The sequence below is a fragment of the Typopeltis vanoorti genome, chromosome 15, assembly GCF_054136105.1.
Source record: "Typopeltis vanoorti isolate ZY-2024b chromosome 15, IOZ_Tvanoo_1.0, whole genome shotgun sequence".
Classification (NCBI taxonomy): Eukaryota; Metazoa; Arthropoda; class Arachnida; order Uropygi; family Thelyphonidae; genus Typopeltis; species Typopeltis vanoorti.
Window position 1 is genome coordinate 48,104,326 of NC_143563.1, and position 23,285 is coordinate 48,127,610.

Below are 23,285 nucleotides of genomic sequence, written 5' to 3' on the forward strand. Positions count from 1 at the left end.
TATATAGATAATGAATTATACCATTTTAAAGCAATTTATGGTGCACGACAAACAACAAAAGGCAGAACAAGAAAGAAAACTCTGTTAAAATTTCATAATTATTGCAATACCAACAGCATTATATAGTTTGAAAAGTTGGATAGGGAGAAAAAAAAAGATAAACTTATTAAAAAAAGATAAACTTATTAAACAAATTAAACTTACCAAAAACTTATATTGTTTAGTTCTTGATCCAAGTGTAAGCAAAGTATCTTCATAACTAGGCTACTTATATATAGAGAATGAATTCACATCAATTGCCTCAGTATTCCATAATGCAAAGCACATTTCCTTTTGAACATGCATAATGCTATGCATTATGGAAAGGATCACTATTCAGACTTCTTTTGTTCTTTGTATTACTCATCATCAAAAACTAGATAATCCTTCAGATCACTCTAATCTCAATGAGTGACCTGAAGGATCATTTTAACTAATTAAGTTTCAACTACTCCAAGGTACTCAACAGCAGTGGTTCTACTCATTGATGGGAAAACTCCACCACCAAGCAGAACTGCTCATTTCCCAAAGAAAACATCTACCAAATACCCCAATAAAGGTCACATCAATAGAAGCCATACCATAGGCTAGCATCCAATGGAATGCAATGATCAAGACCACTTCAGTGGATCCCACATCCATGAAAAACCACATCAGTGGGGAGCCTGACCCAAAAAGATACAGGTTAAATTAATGCAGGAATCACATATTATCCATATATATAAGTAATAAAAAAAGTGTGTATCACCTTATTACTAAAATACTCTGAATCAGAGATGGCTGTAGGATTTTTTTTTTTCACTTGATTACAAATTAACCTTGCCAAGAAATTTGATTCTTGTTTAATATTTGACCAAATGTAAACAATATTTTCATGTGAAGTATCTTCATGACTAGGCTACTTGTATATAGAAGCTGATGCCTTCACTTTGATAAAGGATTAAACAAGAATGTAATTTCTTGGCAAGTTTAATTTATTTTGTAAGCTAGGAAAAAAACTTTGATAGACCAAATTTCCTAGAGCAACTAAAGGACATATAACAATTAATAGAATGTAATGATGAAATAAGAAATGAATTACAAATAAGTGAATAAGTGATAAAGGAACTGGAGAAAACATATACTGCAAATGAAAGAGGAAAGACTACCAAAGGAAGTAATTAAATATAAACCTGAAGAGAAAAGAGAATGAAAGTATATAGTCCTTTAGATACTGAAACAGCTTATAGCCTAAATCTTGAAAGAAGAATTTGAGGAATACAAAATGTTCTTTTTACTCTTTTAAAATTAACTTTTTGAATAGTTCATTTTCATCTGTTTGCAATTGCATTCATCTTCAAATGCACACTATTCCAAGAGAGTTGAAAGAAGGTAAAATTCCACTGCATAAAGGTGCTGATAAGACTGGCTACAAATTTCAAACCAATCTCTGAAATTGTGGTTAAGGTATTGGAGAGATTAATGAGAACTAGGATACAGAAATGGGTTGATAACAGCATTATACTCTGTGATTGTCAGCATGGGTTTGTTAAAGGGAGATCGTGTTTTACCCACTTACTTTTGCAATATAACAAGATGAAAAATGTCTTGGACAAGGGAGATGCATATACAATAGTATACTAGATTTTGGAAATGCTTTTCATAGACTGCCACACAACAAACTGTAAACTGAAATCAATATGATTGGATGACAGACTAGTGAGTTGGATTGGTGACCAGGCTGTTAGATAGTTGTAAGAAAGTTGTATATGGGGATGCAGCATCCCAAAAGAGGAAAGTCACTAGTGGTGGTGCTGCCAGAGTCTGTATTGGGGCCATTGTTGTTCAGTTTGTATATTAATGATATTGGGATGGGTTTAACTGTGATATGCAGCTATTTACAGATGATGATGAGAGGGTAGAGCAATACAGAGTCAAGCAGATGTTATGGCCTTATAGGAGGACTTGAATAGATGGCCTGAATGGGCAAGTAAGTGTACTATCATTTCAGTGTTTGAAAGTGTAAGGTTTTGAAATTTGGTAAGCAATGATGGAATGCAAAGCATACACTTGGTGGGGAAGCTTTAAAGGAGGTATAGGAGATGAAAGATCTGGGAGTGGTGATGGACAAGTACCTGAAATTTAGGGGGCCACATTGCACAAGTTGTGAAGACTTCACATCGGATAATGGCAATAATACAAAGGACCCTGACGTGCAGAAATAAAGAGGTTATGATACCATTGTATAAAGCCATTGAGGCCTTGATCAGGCCTCAATGGATTATTGTGCACAGATATCGTCACAGAGTTTTCATGGTGATGGGGATATGTTAGAAAGAGTCCAGAGAAGATTCACAAAGGTGGTCAGTGGTCTTTCGAATGTGGTGTATGAGGGCAGATTGAGAGAATGTAAATTGCAAAGTCTCATGAATAGGAGGTGGCGGCAAGGAATATGATTGAGACGTGAGTTAGTCGGGGGTTATTATGAAGTTGACATGGAAAAGATTTTTCATAGAATATGAGATTGAGGGGGGGGAGTTAGAACAAGAGGCTATACCTGGAAACTGTATAAGGTGGGAGTGAGCCATAGGTTCTTTACATGGAGAGTGGTTGGTGAGTGGAATGCATTGCCTGAGTGTGTTTTGAATATAGACGCATTGAATCAGTTTAAGGCATAGTTGGATGAGCTTTGTGTGTGATAATGTGTACCTCCTAAAATAGGTCTCTGACTCCATGTAGGCCAAATTTTAATAATAAGTGTTGTTCTCATTGTCATGTAAGGACAGTATTGTGAAATCTATAATGGCAGGAAACAGACAAACACATGCTCACACTTGGATAGACAGATCTACACTGATTTCCCAAACTTGTGTTTCATTTGAAAATTTTGGTTTATATATGGTACTGTAATCTGAGCAGAAACCACATTAAATCAAATTTGGACCTGTATTATCTGAAATTTTTAACTTATAAAATGCTAAATTGAAAACTGAATTTATCAAAACCACACTAATCAAGGGATTGCCATATAATGCATTACATCCTGCTTTTTAAAAATTGTGTTACTAATGGATTGCTAACATAGAGAATAACTGTTTTTTTCTGAAAGATAATTCTACCAATATTCAAGAATTACATTATTAGCATTACTGAATAAGACGGCAGATATTGCATTGATATTGTCAGAGACTAAATATGAGGATTACATGATTTCAGAATAGGAAAAACAAGACATGTAAGCAGAGTGGGTATTAGATCCAGCATTACTTCAAAGCCGAATGCACAACTATGAAAGTTTCATAAGGTAAGTTGAACAGAGGGCTTACGGGAATACGCACTCCCTGGCATTCATGAGTTGCCTTAGTGCGGACTACTTAAAAGACATAGGCACCACTGAGCATCTATATAATTGCCTTTTATTAGTTCATATTGATAAAGTTTCACCGACCTGACAGTTGTTTCAAACTGGTTGGTTCTTTCAGAGACCAGGTAAAAACCTTAAGATAGCAAAAACTTTTGTTCAGTACTAATTTCAACATTTCAAGTTCCTTAGTACTGAACGGGTGCTTAAGGGTCAAAGCTGTATAACTGAGAGGAGACCTCCACATAGCCTTTAAAGGAATGCAGAGAACCGACCAGGGCTTCTGACCTAATGTCCAATCCTCACCTTCTCGTGGTGCCTGGATACTGAACGAATGAGGATGGGCTGGCAATTTGGGATTTAGCTGACCAAATTTTATTCTTAGTGGTTAAACCAAAATAAAAATTTAGATGGTACAACATGACAAAATTTCATGTCGGCTGGGGCATCGCCTGGTTAAACAAGAGCCCCCCTTTATTTTTCCCAGGAACCAGGGCGAACAGCAAAAAGTCAGCTGCTGGAACAAATCTGAAAACACACCCCAACTCAACATCACCAGAGTTAAAGATTGGTACTATCAACATAAGAAGCCTGAATGGCAAAGAAATGGATCTAGCTGAGGAATTAGATAAGTACCAGATCGACATAATAAGGGTAACTGAAACAAAAAAGACAAAAACTGGTGAGATCTTTCTGAGCAATAAATACAAAATGTTATATTCAGGCAATGACAATCAAGGAAAAGAAGGAGTAGCCATAGTATTCAAAACAAATTACGAAGCTAATCTTCTTGAATGGCAGGCAGTCTCAAGTAGAGTGATGTGGGCAAATATGAGAATGGGGAACCGGACAATGAGACATATTTGTGCCTATGCTCCCACAGAAGGTTCTACTAAGGTAGAAGTGGAGGAATTTTTTGATGCTTTAGAAAAACCAACTGACACAATGAAAAAGGAAAAGTTGGTCCTTGTTAGGGATCTAAATAGCAGAGTAGGAAATGATTGTCAGACCATACAAAAATATTTTGGGAAAATTTGGAGAAAAGAGCAAAGCTAATGATAATGGCAAATATCTGTTGGATTTCTGCTCAGGACATGGACTGGTTATTACTAACACTATGTTCCAACATAAAAATGAGCACAAATTCACATGGAGAGAAGAGGCAAGGAATAAGAAAAGTCTCATTGACTATGCTATTGTTGATAGTGATATTTTCTCCCTGGTGCAGGACACTAGAGTGTACAGTGGATTTGAAATTGGAAGTGATCACTATTTAGTCTGGAGCAGGATAAAATTGAATTTCATATTGAAAAGAATAATATGTAAAAAAGTTTTAAAGTGAATAAAAGTTGAGCAGCTCTCAGATGTGAACTGTAGACTAAAATACACAAAGATTATTGAAGAAAAAATGAAAGAGTTTGAGAACAGGAATCAAACCTTGGAGATTCAGTGGCAAGCCTTGAAGAAAGCCCTGATTGATTCAGTTAGAGAGGCATGTGGTGAAGTTTTCTGCAAGGATAGAAAAATTAGAACTCCATGGTGGACACAGGAAGTTAAAGAGGCAGTGAAGGAAAAGAAGAAAGCATATCAAAAGTTCCTGTCAAAGAAGTCAACTTGTACTCTTAGAAAATACAGAGATAAATGCAAGAATGCTAAACACTGTGTAACACTAGCTAAACAAAAGTCATGGGAGGACTTTGGCAAGAACACAGAAAATAAATATCAAGAAGGTGGTAAGATATTTTGGAGATTGTTGAAGAAGCTTAGAAATGGAGGAAAGAGCTGTAAAAGGAGTTAGAGATGATAAAGGTGACATGAAAACAGTTGAAAAAGATATCCTTGAAGTATGGAGTAATTACTTCGAAAAATTGCTAAATGAAACGAGCAGTGATGACAGCACAGTGGTAAAAAACACTGACCAGGCATGCAGTCAGGAATACATATCCATTCTTGAAGTAGAAAAAGCCATCAAAGGCGTGAAATGTGGAAAAATGCAGCAGGAGTAGATGATATTCAGCCAGAAATGCTGAAGTATGGTGGTATAAGAGTCTTACAGTGGCTGCACTGCATAGTTCAGAAAGCCTGGACAGAGGGATGAATTCCCGATGATTGGAGTAGAGCTCTCATAGTACCCATATATAAAAAGGGAAATAAAACTGAATGTGAGAATTACAGAGGTATTTCCCTGCTGAGTGTTCCTGGCAAGATCTATGCAAATATACTTGAGAAACGGTTGAGAAGAATTGTGGGAGAAGAGCTTGGTGAAGAATAAGCTGGATTCAGGCCAAATAGAGGCTGTCAGGATCAGATCTTCACTTTACGACAAATAGTTGAGAAAGCATGGGAATACAACAAAGATCTATATTTAAGTTTTGTTGATTTGGAAAAGGCATATGACAAGGTACCAAGAGAGAAGCTATTGAATATGCTACAGTTATATGGTGTCAATGGGGCATTATATCAAGCAATACTTAGTCTTTATTTGAGTTGTAAGTCAGCAGTTAGAATTGAAGGAAGTATAGGAAGATGGTTTAATGTTAAATCTGTGAGACAAGGATGTACATTATCCCCTCTGTTATTCATTATCTATATGGATCACATTATGAAGGAAAGTGGTATTAAACATGATATCAAAATTGGAGATGTTAATGTCAGCTCCTTGCTTTATGCAGATGATGTTATACTTCTGAATAAATCTGCTACAAGTCTGCAAGATTCTCTGACTAAATTGAATAACTGTTGTAATAGATATGGTATGAAGGTCAGCAATAAAAAGACAATGAAAATAGGCAGAATCATTGAAAATGTCAACTGCATTGTGAATGGAGAACCTGTGGAACAAGTAAAACATTTCAGCTACTTTGGCACGATTTTTAGCACGAAGTCAATTGAATAAATTCATATGGAATAAGAGAGAAATTAGTCGGAACACTAAATTAGCTGTATACAAGACAGTGTTCAAACCTGTTTTAACTTATGGATCTGAGAGCTGGGTCAGAAGTAAAACACTTAACCAAAGACTAGAGACCGCAGATATGAGAGTCCTGAGACAGATTATAGGCCTGAACAGATGGCATCAATGGCAATATCATATTAAAAACGAGGATATTAGGAAAGAACTTGACATTGTCGGCATCCAGGAATGCATTAGCAGAGCTAATCTCAGGTGTATGGTCACTTAAACAGAATGGGCGAAGAAAGATTAGCAAACCAAGTGTTCTCTGCCAGGTTGGCAGGAAAACGACCCAGAGGAAGACCAAGATATAGGTGGATTGATATGGTACGAAGTGCCTTAGATGATAGAAATATAAGATCTGATAATGTTGGAATCTTGACAAGTAACAGACTGATTTGGGGAAAAATTGTAGATAGGAAGTTAGTAATGATGTAATTTTTTTCATGTAGTACTATCATATTTTGTACACCCCTTGAGGATACATGGCAGGAATTTGATGAGGATGATAGTACTGAATGAGAGTTTTTGCTCTCTTAAGGTTTCTACCTCGTCTGAAGAGAACGAACCAGTTCAAAACAGCTGTCAGGTCAGTGAAACTGTATCAGAATGGACTAATAAAAGGCAAATATATAGATTCTTGAGCTGTACCTATGCCTTTTAAGTAGTCTGCAATAAGGCAACTTGTGAATGCCGGTTAGTGTATTTTTGCAAGCTCTCTAGTCAACTTACCTTATGAAACTTTCATAGTTTCTACATTCGTCTCTGAAATAATGCTGGATCTAATATCCACTCTGCTTATATAATTTTACATTGAACTGAAGCCTTTTGGCTCTTTATTTTAATAAAAACAAGGCATGATTTTGGTTGAGTAAAAAAAAAAGTTTGAAGTTATTTTAAATTCTATGTTTTTCTTTTCATGTGGAACTTTATTACACAAAAAGTTTTCATATTCCATAATATATACCATATTTACTGGAAAATAACTCACTTTTTTCCCAAAATTAAAGTTAAAAAATCATGGTGCAAGATATATGCAGGGACTTTTGTAAACTAAAGTTTTTCAGGAAAAAATTAAATTGATGTTTATAATTAAATTCTCAGTATTCATTGTAATGTATAATAGCTCACTTTATTTATAAAATTAACACATTTAAATTTTAATTATCAATGTTATTTAGGTAATCAGTTGCTCACCTTCATCACGTACATATTTGAATCTTTAGCGACATTATTTCTGTAATTAACTTAAAACAAACAGGTTCATTATTGCTTGTCCTTTTATCATTTAGGAATCATAAGATTACCGTGATTTTAAAAAATTGAAAATGGGTATGACTTACCAAGAATCTACTATTCACTATCGCTACTACCGGTCTCACATATAATTGGTGCAGTATTAACAAAAGATCACGTCACTCAACAAAGGCGAGCTGATGATTGTTGAGTTGAAATGCTGATTCTCTTCAGCCGAATTCCAAAATATCTGAAACTTCTGTAATAACATTCACTATCTATTTTTTAAAGTTTTGAACTTTTTTCATGTGCAAAGTATATGCGAAACTTTTTAATTTCTTTTTTTTCATAAAGTAAAATCAGGGGTGCGAGATATACGTGAAGGTGAGTTATATTCGAGTAAATATGGTATAAATCACTCATTCACAAAAATTACAGTTTTTGAATAAGAAAAACATGGGATACACCATAGGGAAATAGTAAGCATGAAGTGGCTGTTTTAATCATTGTGCAAATTCCTGCAACTGTATTTAATATGTCCACATAGTGCATTGTTGTATATAATGAATGTAATTTAACATTCAAAATTGAAATAATCAGTTATTCTTTAATTTGGATCCTAAAGGAATGACTTCAGAAAGATTAGTAGCATGCCTGAGCTGCCAGCCTTTGTGATGGACAGCTGAATGAGCAAGCAAGTGCCACTTTGCAGTGATAGCAATGTGCAGTTGAGATTTTTGTGTCCAGGTGATGTGCCAGAAGTTAAGAGGCTCTGTATAGAATGGTTTCCCATAGAGTAAGTGCAAGAATGGTCATTTGTCTTTATCTTTGCCTTTCTATTTTTTTTTTTTTTTTTTTTAATTTATTGCAGTCCTCCTCCAAAATTTTTTGATTAGTTTTGGAAAGCACACATTGCTTTACTCATGCTCTTTTTATTTTTGTATGAGAACTTAAAATGGCCATTCGTATAGTATTCAGATGTTGGTGTTATCTGAGTAATATAAGAAATAAGCATAGCATACTTATCACTATAGAATATCCTGAATATAAACTGTACTAAATTAATTTATAATGTAATACTGCTAAATTACACAGCCAACAATATTAGGAGCAGTATTTGTTATCCCTTAACAGTCCTCCAGTTTGGAATCTGCACCAAAAATCATTGGCACTGAGAGAGTTATATTTTTTTCTTTATATGCATGTCAAATCACAAAAGTCAATTTCCTTTCTTACATTTGGTTATTTTGACTTAATATCATTATATAAGTCTGTGGGGATGATCTTGAAGAACAGTCAAGATATGAAGTTGACTATAGTTCAGTAAGTTGGCATAGAGTGATTCGTAATATGCTGTGCAGTGGACTCAAACTAGATTATCAAGTTATATAGTGTTCCAGCTGTTTTTGAAATTGCTCCTTCAAGGCATTAATAAGACACAAAATTGCTTTTAATTATTATTATTATTACGTGACACCTCCAAGGAGTCCAGAGACTCATTGAGGGAGAGCACCTACTCTATAACTCTGTCTCCACCACTCAATCCACCAACTACAGCGAACCGCATCATCTACACCAATGCCATCGACTGTCCACCACCACTAGTACTTTCAGAGACAATCACAAACATCCATGCCGACGGTGGGATTTGAACTCCCAGCCTTTTGTCTGGAAAGCAGATATACTAACCACTCGGCTAACCAAGCCAGCAAAATTGCTTTTAAAGTCTAGATAATAAATTTCTCACTGTAATTTCTTGAACTATTGTTTGCATCTCTTTTTGGCCATCTGGCTTTAAAATGAAGCTGTTCATAAAAATATGAACAGCTTCATTTTAAATTTATATTCAATTAAGCTTTATCTTTGTGAATGATATTTTTCATTGTAATAAAATTCTTTGACGTATATTCACCCCCCCTCCCCACATACACACTCACATCCATCTTTGTATGTTAAATAATGCAAGTGTTCTTTTTGTTTTTGGTTCAGTAATTCTCACACTGTCCATTTACATTTGCCAGTTCAAACTACAGTAGACATGCAATTTAGTGAAAACCATTATAATAAAATGGTGAGTTATAATGAACTATGAGAAAAACCTAGCCTAAATCCCATAGAACCATTGCTCTTTTAACCTCACTATTGCAAAGAGTAAAAGCACAAAATCTTCATGACAGAACTGAATTTATTTATTATTATTATTCAGGCCTCCATGGAGTCAAAAGACTCATCATGGGAGGTCCTTTCTAAGAAACACAAGTCTATCAAGACTCATCGAGGGAAACACAAAGTCTATCATACCATTCCTTAAATGCATTGACCGTTCTCGCTCTCACCACTCCTTCAGGCAATGCATTCCATGGTTCAACCACCCTCTATGCAAAGAAACCACTCCTCACCCGCTTTCTCACAGTTTCCTTTCGTAACTTCCAGGGATGGCTCCTTGTCATGACTCCTTCCCACTGTTCAACCAAGCGAAAGAACTCCCCCAGTGTCAACCCTGTAACCACCTCTCAACAGTTTAAAAGCCTCAATCATATCACCCCTCCTTCTTCTATCTACCAAACTCTGCAGTCCACATTCCCTCAGCCAATCCTAATAACCAACATTGTATAGTCCTGATACCATCTTTGTTATCCACCTCTGTACCCTTTCCACAGTTAATTTATCCTCCTTCAAATCCTGGGGACCAAATCTAAGAACAGTAGTCTGTGGTCTGATCAGAGACTTATACAACGGAATGATAACCATTTTATCTCTGCAGGTCAGTGTCCTTCTCATTATTACAGCAATCCTCTGCATTACCTTCACTACCTTTGCAATATGTCCCCTAAATTTCAGGTTTCTATCAATCATCAAACCCAGATCTCTTGTCTCTCCTACTTCCTCCAGTTTAACTCCTCCCATAGAGTATGCAGCGTCCCATCGATGTGTCCCAAACCTCAAGACCTTATTACATTTTGCTGCATTAAACCGATACCCCCCCCATTCATTTGTCCATCTATCTAGCTTATTCAAATCCTCTTGCAGGGCTACCACATCTGCACTATTACTAATAACCCTTCCCAGCTTTGCATCATCCGCAAACAACCGAATATCCCCTTGCAATCCACGGACAATGTCATTGATACAAAGGTTAAACAGTATAGGTCCCAGTACTGAGCCCTGTGGAACCCCACTTGTAACCTTCTGCCTCTTTGATATTGCTCCACTATACACAACTCTCTGATACCTATCGGACAGCCAATCCTGAATTCAGTTGACCAATCTGACATCCAGACCCATGTGCTGCAACTTGAATATCAGCTTATCATGTCGCATCCTGTCAAATGCCTTTGCTAAGTCTGGGAAAATGGCAGTATATGCTTTTCCCTCATCTAATGCTCTTATAACTTTATCATAAAAGGCTAGCATATTGCTAAAACAAGAGACAAATCCATGTTGACTCTCACTGATAACATTACCCTCATCTGCCCAATGCTGTATATGGTCCCTCACTACTTTCTCCAAGATCTTACTAACTAATGACACACAAACTGGCCTATAATTAGACACTTCCAGTCTGTTACTGCCCTTATGCAATGGCACAATTACCTCACAAAATGACATCAAATTCCACATTAAAAAAATTCAGCTATTGGGAACAGTGCTATGGGAAGTACTGCATAAGATTATTCACGTTTGGTATTAAAACTAGAAAATAAAAAGAAATTGTACATAAAGCACATAAAATGGCAACAGTGAAATGTTCAAATACAAACAAAAGAGACTTATAAGAAAGAAGAGAAATAGAAGAATGAAATTATAAAAATGAAAATCCAGGATTAACATTTACATTTCAAATTGTTACATTAGCTTAAATGCTCTTACCTGAAATCTTCATAATGAACTAAATATCTGCAGTCTGTACTATTAAAATCAAAAGTAATCTTACCACTTTGACAGTCAGTGAGTGTTATAATTGATCACCTTCACTTACAAAGAGGCAAAGAAACAGAAATGATGGATGCACAAATAGCAGTATTAGATAGCCTAATGGGAGAGAAAAAAGTGATTGGCACAGCGATGTAAACAAGTCGGCTTCCTAATTTGACATCTCTGTCCAGTTTGAAGGATGACTTACATGTCTCTTTTATTTTCTTGAACATTTATTTAAGTGAAATATACTTTGCTTTAATTTATAAAATATATTTTTGTAATGTATTTGCAAAATATTAATAATATGAAAGTGTCCAAGAATGATGTAATTTAGAGCATATGCTACTGACATTACAGCAGAGCAATTCTGAAACAGAAGTTAATTTCTTTAGTACACAGAAGGATTTTAGATGCATGGCATAAGAAAATACTGGAGAAAAGTGTGAATAATGTTTTAATGAAGTTATGTTATTTGACCTCTAAACAAAGACACATGTTGGCAGCAATATCAGTAGCATAAGGGGTGAAGAATCCATATATGCCAATGCAATTTATATGATATTATGCAATATCTGTTTGACTAGCACAGGAGAATGCTAAAAATAGCAGCTGGAAGCAGACTGAGAGAGAGAGAGAGTGAGTGTGTGAAAAGTTGTGGAAAATTTCAAGTTATGGAATAAAGAAAATAACAATAGTCTGTCTTTTTTTTAGCTATCACTCGTCGTCCCAATGGCACTCTTTCTTTCTCGGTTTACAGAAAACTCATCCAAACAAGTAGAACTTTCCTTTCTCTCCCCCCCCCCTGCTTAACAGTATGATGTTATCAAAAACCATGTTAATAGTCTTCAGTCTCTCTTTTACCAAGGCTGAAGTTACAGCTGAACTCTCCTTTATTTTCCAAACTTTCCTGTCCAATAGCGAATGCCAAAAAGATCACCAAATTATTTGTTACTCACATCCCTCCCAACATGCTGACTATAGTAATGCTATCATTGTTCTTTATATATGGGGCACCTCAGAAAAAAAATAACTCTTCACTGCATTCAAACCTTATCTGAAGCTAGCCACTCTCTCAATGATCCTCTACCTCTTCTCTCTCTCTCTGTTCTGAGTATCTACAAAGTTCCTTGTTCTTGCAACTTATCATATTATGGTCAAACTAGGAGATCTGCTAACATTCACCGAAGAACATGAAAAAATATATCTGTCATCATAAGTACAGGGTGTTTCAAAAGAGAGTATACAACTTTGAATGACAGTAGAAGGTAAATAGTGATAGATGAGCAATTTTTATTACTGTGCAAATATAGCATAACACTTGAAGTTTCAACACAGACAGTTAAAGTTTTGTATAATAAATTTAGTTTAATCCTTTATCCAAGTGTGAGCAAACAAAGTTTGCACCTGAAAGTATCTTCAGGACTTAGGTAAGGTGGTACAACACTAGGGAAACTCCTTGCAAAGTTGGAGCAAGCTACCAACACTCCTATCTCAGTATCTCCCATAATGCAAAACACATCTCCTTGCGGATATTTCTAATGTTATGCATTAAGGGAAGGGCCACTACCCAGACTAGTTTCGACCTTTATTGAGGTCTCTTCAGTGGGAGCCAGGCCCAAGTGGAAATACCAGGCAGAAGCATTAGCAGGTCATCTCTACCTATAGGAGTTGCCAAATGGTGTGCCACCCTTTTTTAATAAATTACTCTGGATTTAGAGAACGATGTTGAAAGTTTATTTTTCACACTTTCACAGTTTGCTCACACTTGGATAAAGGATTAAACTAAATTTATTATACTCTAACCAAGTGAAAAATAAACTTTCAACATCGTTCTCTAAATCCAGAGTAATTTATTAAAAAAAGGTGGCACACCATTTGGCAACTCCTATAGGTAGAGATGACCTGCTAATGCTTCTGCCTGGTATCTCCACTTGGGCCTGGCTCCCACTGAAGAGATCTCAATAAAGGTCGAAACTAGTCTGGGTAGTGGCCCTTCCCTTAATGCATAACATTAGACATATCCACAAGGAGATGTGTTTTGCATTATGGGAGATACTGAGATAGGAGTGTTGGTAGCTTGCTCCAACTTTGCAAGGAGTTTCCCTAGTGTTGTACCACCTTACCCCAGTCCTGAAGATACTTTCAGGTGCAAACTTTGTTTGCTCACACTTGGATAAAGGATTAAACTAAATTTATTATACTCTAACCAAGTGAAAAATAAACTTTCAACAAAGTTTTGATATGACTGCCTCCATTAATTCTGCAGATGTCCCATCTGTAATCAATTTCCTGCCACACACACACGGCAGAGCATATCTTTGGTAGTAATTCTGGAATGCAATGCAGCTCATCCAAATTAGCTGGTGGTGGTACAAACACTCAATCTTTTGCAAAGTCCCACAAAAAAAAAAAAAAAAAAAAATCAGTGTAAGGCAGTGTTTCTCAAAATTTTTTCGACTACGGAACACCTCACAAATCCTGAAATTTTCACAGAACACCTTGGTTATTTTGTAATGTATAAATTAATAATTAATTGGTAATTTAGCTGATTTTCATTATTAATCAATAATTAATTATTAATCAATAATTAATTAAATATCGATTAACCATCATTAAATTAATTTGTGCTGACAAATTAATTTAAAAATGACAAATTCCAGAACTTCTTGCGGAATACCTATTCACCTTCTGCGGAACACCGGTTAAGAACCACTGGTGTAAGGTCACGGGGATATGGTAGGCATGCTATGGGCACTCCCTCTACCAATCCATCTGCCTGGAAAGTGGGAGTCGAGGTACAATTATGTCTGTCAAATAATGAGGAGGTACTCTGTCTTGCTGGATATGTGTGTGGTCATCATCGTCTAATTGTGGTATTAGACTACAAGGTACCCAAGTTGTAATAGGTTTCACGGTATAAAAAGAACACAGATGGTTAAGAAAATAACTATTTATTAACTTAAAAGCTAATATTTCGCTGGTATTATATCCAGCATCTTCAGAGCACACAACACAAAGTTTGTTACAAGGGCAAGACAACCACAATCCGGTGTAACAGTGGGGACAGTATAAGCGATTGCAGCGTGCAACACAAGACTAAAGTCCTAATATGGCGCCATCTAGGTTAAAAAAAAAAAAAAAATTCAAAGTTTTGAAATAGTAGTCCAAATGATAAAAAATAAAAGTAATAAATATTAATTTGGTCTTAGGATGACTGTCTCCCAAATCTTTGGTAGATTTATACAGCCATACTTGTTAAGGTTTGGAGTATGTTTCAAGGCTTTTGTTGATTCCAGGAACAACCTCTCTGACTTGTAGAAGCTTCTGTGCATTACTTTTGTTTCTTTCCAATTGATCCTGTGTGCAGGGGTATCCAAAGCATGGTCTGCCAGACCCGACTTACCATAGCGAAAGTTGGATATATTTTTTGTGTTCACTGAGGCGGATGTCCACATTTCTTCCTGTCTGTCCGTAGTAGGCTTGATGGCAAGAACAGGGCACTTCATAGACACCTGGATGTGATAAAGGAGTGCATTTGTCCTTAGGTGAACGGATGAGAGTTGCTAATTTTATATAAGGTTTAAATACTGTGCGTAATTGGTGTTTGTTAAGCACCCTAGATATCTTTTCAGATGTGTCTTTAATGTATGGGATGGTGATGGTTTTGTTGTAGTCTTCTGTGGTAGATAGAGGGGATTTATGGGTAGCATTTAGTATGTTATCTATTTTACGGGGATTATAACCATTGTTTAAGAAGGTTTGACGTAGGTGAGAAAGTTCAGCAGTGAGAGCAATGTCATTGGAACAGATTGCTCTAGCTCTATGGGTTAGTGTTTTTAAGATGCCATATTGTTGAGAAGGGTGATGGTGTGATTGTTTGTGTAAGTTTCTCCCTGTATGTGTGGGTATTCTGTAAGCAGTGGACACACTGATCACACGTCTTCCAGAAGGTTCCTTATCATTTTCTGTTTACAGAAAACCCACACATACAGGGAGATACTTACACAAACAATCACACCATCACCCTTCTCAACAATATGGTATCTTAAAAACACTAACCCATAGAGCTAGAGCAATCTGTTCCAATGATATTGCTCTCACTGCTGAACTTTCTCACCTACGTCAAACCTTCTTAAACAATGGTTATAATCCCCGTAAAATAGATAACATACTAAATGCTACCCATAAATCCCCTCTATCTACCACAGAAGACTACAACAAAACCATCACCATCCCATACATTAAAGGCACATCTGAAAAGATATCTAGGGTGCTTAACAAACACCAATTACGCACAGTATTTAAACCTTATATAAAATCAGCAACTCTCATCCGTTCACCTAAGGACAAATGCACTCCTTTATCACATCCAGGTGTCTATGAAGTGCCCTGTTCTTGCCATCAAGCCTACTACGGACAGACAGGAAGAAATGTGGACATCCGCCTCAGTGAACACAAAAAATATATCCGACACTTTCTCTATGGTAAGTCGGGTCTGGCAGACCATGCTTTGGATACCCCTGCACACAGGATCAATTGGAAAGAAACAAAAGTAATGCACAGAAGCTTCTACAAGTCAGAGAGGTTGTTCCTGGAATCAACAAAAGCCTTGAAACATACTCCAAACCTTAACAAGTATGGCTGTATAAATCTACCAAAGATTTGGGAGACAGTCATCCTAAGACCAAATTAATATTTATTACTTTTATTTTTTATCATTTGGACTACTATTTCAAAACTTTGAATTTTTTTTTTTTTTTTAACCTAGATGGTGCCATATTAGGACTTTAGTCTTGTGTTGCACACTGCAATCGCTTATACTGTCCCCACTGTTACACCGGATTGTGGTTGTCTTGCCCTTGTAACAAACTTTGTGTTGTGTGCTCTGAAGATGCTGGATATAATACCAGCGAAATATTAGCTTTTAAGTTAATAAATAGTTATTTTCTTAACCATCTGTGTTCTTTTTATACCGTGAAAGCTATTACAACATGTCTGACGAACACATAAGCCTATCCACAGTTACCCAAGTAGCATGTCTAGATACACACCACAGTAATGGTAGACTCCAAAAAAAAAAGAAGGGTCTATACACTTCTTGCTTATGATGCAAAAAATGTTAGCCTTTGGGGTTCCGCGAACATGTTCTACAATGGCGTGTGGATTTTCGCTTCTCCCAATTCTGCATTTGTGAGTGTTTTTTGCTCATTTACATGAAAAGTGCACTCGTCATTGAAAACAATTGTGTCCAAAAAGGCCTCATTTTGTTCTCTCCTACTGATCATTTCCGTACAGAAATCCTGGCATATCTTATCATCTTTCTTCAAATGTTGTACGAGGGTAAATTTGTAGGGCCTTAAATGTAGATGCTGTCATAAAACACACCACACAGTCACATGTGGAATTCCTATTTGATGGGATGCCTGTCTGGTAAACTTTCCCGAACTTCTTCCACAACAGCATCGGCAGCATTCAACCTTCCTGTTGATCTTGGATGATGCATAGAACAGATTGTTTCCGCAAAAGTCTTGTGCCACGTGTAGATCGTGTGTCTACTAGGAGATTCTTTGCCATATTGCATGTGGAAATTCCTCTGAACTTGTGTTGCAGACTTCATTTTCTCAAACTAAAACACACAACGTGCTCGCTCTGTGTGTGTGTGTGTGTGTGTGTGTGTGTGTGTGTGTGTGTGTGTGTGTGTGTGTGTGTCTTGGCATTCTCCCTATAGCAAGAGTCTACCATAGAAACCAATCAATTCTGTCAGTTGCTACATTTTATTGATCCCATACACAAGAGGTCAAAGGACCTATAAGCACATCAGTGCCATGTCTGGAGTGCAGGTGAGAGTCAGAAGTTTATTAACATTTTTTTTGACAAGTTGCAGATTGTAGCTGATTGAAAATGCATCTTGTGGTAGCTATTTCAGAGGACAGAGTCAGATGGAATAAAAGAGAAAGAAGAAAAGTGGATTTGATGTATTGCAGTTACACAGTAAAGGGTTGCTGGACAGCTCCATCAGAAAGTGGAGGAATGATGGTTGCCAGTTCATTGGAACAGTAAACATTGAAGTGCCTATAGAATAGACACAGAGCTGAAACACTATGTCTCTGAGATAGAGATTGAAGTGAATCTGTAATAGAAGGATCGTCTATGAGCCAAATCACTCTCCTCTGGACAGTGTCAAGAATTTTTAAGTGCTCCATCCCAAACAGGTGAGCAGTATTCTAAGCATGGGCGGATTTGTATATTGTTAAGAGTTGGTTTGATTTAAAATAGGATCTTCAACAAAAGAGAACTCCTACTTACGTTTTTTTTTGGATGCTGAGGAAGCTATTATTGTGATGTGTTTGCACCAGGATAGGCTGGAGGTGAATGTTAGTCCAAGTAGAGAGGCCTAATCTTGTCTGGTGATTTGTGTATAGAGTGTCAGGAAATATGAGCTGAGGTTTCTTCAAGAGAGAAGAGGCATGACTGTCTTTTGGTGGTACTGAACGTGACCCAGATTGTTCTAACCCCATTGAAGGATGGTACGTAGATCAGTGTTTAAGGCACTAGTTGATGATATTGATGCTTGGGATATCTCTGCACTATGTTGTTTGTCAAATAAGTAGGATGAATGGAGAGTACTATTGTCTGTAAAGCTGGGATAGGATTAGTGGTAATTGAGATTGGGTCGTTTATGTACATGAGAAAGAGGGTAGGTGATAGGGTAGAGCCCTGAGGTACTCCTGCCTTGGTGGTGAAGCTTAAAGAGAGGGAGCTATCAACCATGACATGCAGTGAATGACCAGAAAGGAAGCTAGCAACCCAATTGCAGATGGTGGCAGTTGATCAGAGGATGGCAGTTTGGTTAGGAGGTATTGATGTTAGACATAACAAAAGCTCTGGAAATGTCAGGAGCAACAGCACAATTTTTCTGAACCTTTCCATTGCACATGTCCAGTGGTGGGTGATGTAAGCTAAGAGGTCAGCAGTGTATCTTGAATGGATGAATGCATACTGTTGGTTGCTGATTAATTGATGGGCCTCTAGGTAGTGGAGAAGTTGGCTGTTGATGATTTTCTCCATTATTTTGGAGAGGGCAGAGGTGATGGCAATTGGTCAGTAGTTTGACGACAGATTTCTATCTCCCTTTTTTGGAATAGGCTTGATATGAGATTGCTTCCACACATTAGGATAAGTACCAGCTATGTATAATAGATTGTAGTGACAATATAGGATGAGTGTTAGTTAGCTCTGTTTGAGAACAAATGGAGAGATACCATCAGAACCAGGAGGCTTTATAGTGTCCAAATTATTTAGTAATTTTCTGATGTCTTTTTTGTCGAAAAACTTCAAGAATGCATATGGTGCTTGGATTCCGGTATGGTAGGCAGTGATTTCCATTGGTCTTCAAAGTAAGAGTTTGAGGAAAAGCATGATGCTGGGAGGTCATCTTTGAGTGAAGTAACAGTGGTGCCAGGATGAGGGAGAGAGAGAGGCAGAAGTGCAGGTGAGCAGAAGTTGTGTCCAATGGCCTTAGCAAATGACCAGAAGGCATAGCTTCCATTTGGACAGGAGGCAAGCATTCTGCTGTTGGTCTTAATTTTGTTTTGTTTCTGTTTTGTTGATGACTGCTTTGCATTTGTTTTATGTTTTTATATAGGCAGTGTATGAAGCTGTAGTTCTTGAGTCAAGCCACCTGTGATAAGTGGAATTTTTTTCTTCAACTTTTCTAATACATTTTCTGTTGAACTGAGGCTTGGAAAGCAGATGAGAGGTTCTGAGTAGAATGGGAGATGAAGGCCTTTTATACTGTGAGAATGATTTCTGTGACATGTTCAGAGTGAGTGTTAGGGTCAAATGAGCTGAAGCAATAATCTGACCTTGGTTAGGAATGGCTTGAGGAAGAGTATTCTTTGAGAGAAGAGACTTGTACAAATTCCAGTTGAGTTGCAGAGGAGAGGTGACCTCTACAATGCATTTGGAGGGAGAACTGGTTAAAAAGAGATCCAAAATATTGGTGAGTTGAAGTGGTTGTAAGGAATTCATGTGGGAGATGAACAATTTATGTCATGGCAAAGATTTCCACCTTTTGTTCAGCTTAGTTGATTGTGTTGAAAAACAGGAGCCAGGAGAAATCATTATGTAAGTTGGTGCCACCTAGAAAGATGACCTCACTATTTGAATGGCCCAATTACAGATGGTCAAGTTTCATGGAGTAGAAAATGAAGGTCTGGGTAGTTATTGGCAGATAATGATTACAAGATAACAACAGCTTGCTAAACTCTAAATATTTGACTATTCAGCAGAGATAATTAGTTTCCAGTATGAATTGGAAAATGTGAGATGTGGTGTGCATAATATTAAAGAATAAAAAAAAAGAGCAGTTATGCAAATATTTTAAAGCAGTGGTTTCTTCAAATTGCTGGGTGTTTTCTGTCCTGATAAAGGTGTGACCAGGGATATCAGGGATAGTATAAAGCATTGTACTAGTAAAAATTTCACTTACACTGCAGTCCAGTATACAATGGCACACTGTGTTTATAAATTTATAACTTAAGAACATATTAAAAATTTTGCACTGATAAATAAGCCTGCGCCTCACATTAAATATATATGTATATATATGATATAACTGATCTACTCAGCTGAGAGACATATTTTTTAAAAAAATAGGTTAACCTCTCTACCTGCCATGGTGGATGAAATAGTGATACCAAATTGCATTTCTTATCAATATTATTTAATAGGTGTTACAGAATCATATCCAGATTTTTCTGAACATCTATAGATGTCATGGCCGGTTGGGGTGTTAAATGACTATAAGCCGAGAAATAAAAATAGAAACACTATTTTAATTAAGTAGACTGCACAATTAGTTTCATCTTCTTAGAATACTTCTTAGGATTAACGAGGGAACTACCAACAAACATTGCAAAAGACAAAAAATCTGTACATTAAAGCATTAACATATTAACGTTTGAAGTTGTTCTGTGTATCTCTTCATTGTTGAGCATGCATTCAAGGTCTCGTGAACACCAAAGTTGGATGGCAGTGCTATGACAGTCTGAGAGATTATAGCTGAGGTTAGTGTTAAGATGTATGGAAAGAAGAATTGTAGAATCTAAAGAAATCGTTGTAAATCCAGTACATCTCAACACTAGTTGAGATGTACTAGTGAGTGGTAGTTCCCTCTTGTTAGGCACCCAAACAAGTCTTCTAAGAAGACAAAACTAGTTGTGCAGTCTACTTAATTAAAATAGCGTTTCTATTTTTATTTCTCGGCTTATAGTTATTTAATCTATTTTTTTTAAAAAATATATAAAGTACATATCTTATCTGACAATCATTCAGAATACATGTATAGCAAAGGTTGGTTGATTGGTAGAGCCTCTGCTACTAATGGCTCACGCAAAAAGTTAAGCAAGTTTGAGCGCGGTTAGTAGTTGGAAGGGATCAATCTTCGATGCTGTTGGCACACTCTCCCTCGATAAGTCTTTGGACTCCCTGGAGGTGTCATATAATAATGATGATAATGTTAGGTGTTACTTTTATTAATATATGTTTTAAGGTTTTATAAACATATATTCAGGATAGTTGGTGCAGTAGATTCAGGATAATTGGTGCACTTGACATGCAACTTCATTTAATTGGGCCAAGTTATGCTACTCCCGATGAGGGCCCAATTTAACCGGAATTCCCTGTATTAAAAAAAAGTGTCGATCAAATCCCCATAAGGCCATTCTAAAGGAAATTTGCTATAGCAATCTATAACAAACTATTCCTGTGGACCCTAGTACTTTCTAGTGAGGGCGCTGTATGCATTAACCTCTTCACTGTTAAGCTCAGCTTATCTTGAACTGTTTAAAAATAATATCCTTGCTGAATTCAAGTATACTCGAGCATGCTTATGCATTCAAAAAAAAATTACCTCCAAAACTTAAATTCTGTCTTCTGCTATCTGGAGGAAAATATTTACACTTTTGTCTATAGCAGGAGATCTCCCAGCTGATGTGCATATGGTCAGTGTCTCTTCCCATGGATAATGAAAATAGTGCAAAGTGTGTATAATGACCATAAATCAGAAAAATTGCATGAAATCACTAAAAAAGAGAGAGAGACAGTTGGATTAATCAGATAATATTGAAGTTCTGTGTAATAAAATACAATGAGAATAACATGAACAGTTGACATGATGAGTGATTCTGTTGAATGTTTTTTTGTTAAGACTTGAAATTGTACACAAAGTTCTGTTTTTACCTCCTGCTCATAACCATTCTAAATTCTTGGAATCATACAAATTAAATACAGGAGAAAATGAATGAAAATGAAATTATCAAATAAATACAGGAGAAAATATAATATTTGCAGATTTTCAACTGACTCTCATAAGAGAAATTTTTCCAATGTTCCATATGCTGAGTGCAATGACTAAAATGTGATGTGCGTCACCTGATATTGATCAACGAACACCCTCCCCCACCCCAAGATTGAAAGGAAGGAATTAAATTTCCAACATTCTTCTTCGTGCTCCTAAGAAAAATCCCACAAGGTATTGCCATGTATATCCAAACATCTCTGAAGATAAGAATAAAGTAGAGAGAGAGAGAGCGAGAGTAGATGTGTATAACAAATGTTGGACAACCTATGTATCTACCCCCCCCCCACACACACACACTCCTTTAGATACAAAATGATGCTGAGTCTGGTTATTGTATATATATGAGTGGTGCTGTGTCAGCGGCATAAAAGCAGGTGTTTTGGAATGGCTTTCTATTTTGTTTCTGGGGGTAATAACAAGACATTTCGTGATAACAAGATTCTTGGATATGGCTGCAAGACATTATTTAACCGATGAATTCAGATGGTGAGGCATTGTAAGACCGGTCAAAGTTAGGAAGAGTTAGCTTCCTGACATTTGAGTAGTTCCGTGGTTCACAAATTGTGGAACCAATTCCAGCAGTCACAAACAGCATCTCAGAGATATGGTAAAGGAAGGCTACAACCGCAATGTGTGATCTATTATCTTCGATTATCTGCTCACCCAAAACTGGAGGGCTATTCCGATTGTGACCTATTATCTTCGATTATCTGCTCACCCAAAACTGGAGGGCTATTTCAAATCAGCCATGATCTGATATCATGGCTACAGGAACATTGGTATCTGCTTCTACTCTGTGCAGAAGCCTTCACAAAGGTGGTCTTGTGTGCTAAATGACCAGTAATCTGCATGTCCCTATCCCTACATCACAGAAGAGAACATTTGAAATTTGATAGGCTCCATGTTAACTGGACCAAGACCAATGAGCATGGATATTGTTTATAGACAAGTTCTGATTTCATATACAAAGCAATACCAGCTGTGTTCTGATCTGGAGAGAACCAGGAACATGTTATCATCCCTGTAATAAATGTGTGTTTATGAGTAAGAGTTGCTGTAAAAGTTGTGGGCTTGTTTGTTTATGGAATCGTTAAACTTAAAGCTTAGTAACTGTCAAACGAAGGATGGCAGCAGCTTTGTCTTTGCAGGAATTTAATTTTGATTTCAGTTGTTTCGTGAAATGTGGTGTGCTATATATATATATATTTGTTCAATTATATAGATAAATTATGGATATTTAAGGCAGATGGAAGGAGGGTATGTGTGAAGTGTGAGCTGAATGGGGACTTGATGTGGTAATGTTTTGGTAACTGAAAGTGTTAGTAGCGAGAATGCCACTAGATGGATGACTGCTCGTCTGAAGGCTGGTACGCGAGCAAAAGAGTTGGTAGTGGTAATAGGGACAAATGATTTGACTGGACAAAGAACATGTCAGA

At 36.7% G+C, this 23,285-nt stretch overlaps 1 protein-coding gene across 2 annotated transcripts in view; it reads left to right on the top strand.

The window, feature by feature from the left end:
• Naa60 (N-alpha-acetyltransferase 60) overlaps window positions 1-23,285 on the top strand; it is a 151,535-nt gene that overhangs the window by 56,706 nt on the left and 71,544 nt on the right. For both annotated transcript variants that reach the window (XM_090404929.1, XM_090404930.1), the window contains one exon: window positions 8,194-8,364. In XM_090404929.1, the coding sequence (XP_090261055.1) occupies window positions 8,255-8,364 (110 nt within the window). In that variant the 5' untranslated portion in view covers window positions 8,194-8,254. The remainder of the gene's footprint in view (window positions 1-8,193; window positions 8,365-23,285) is intronic.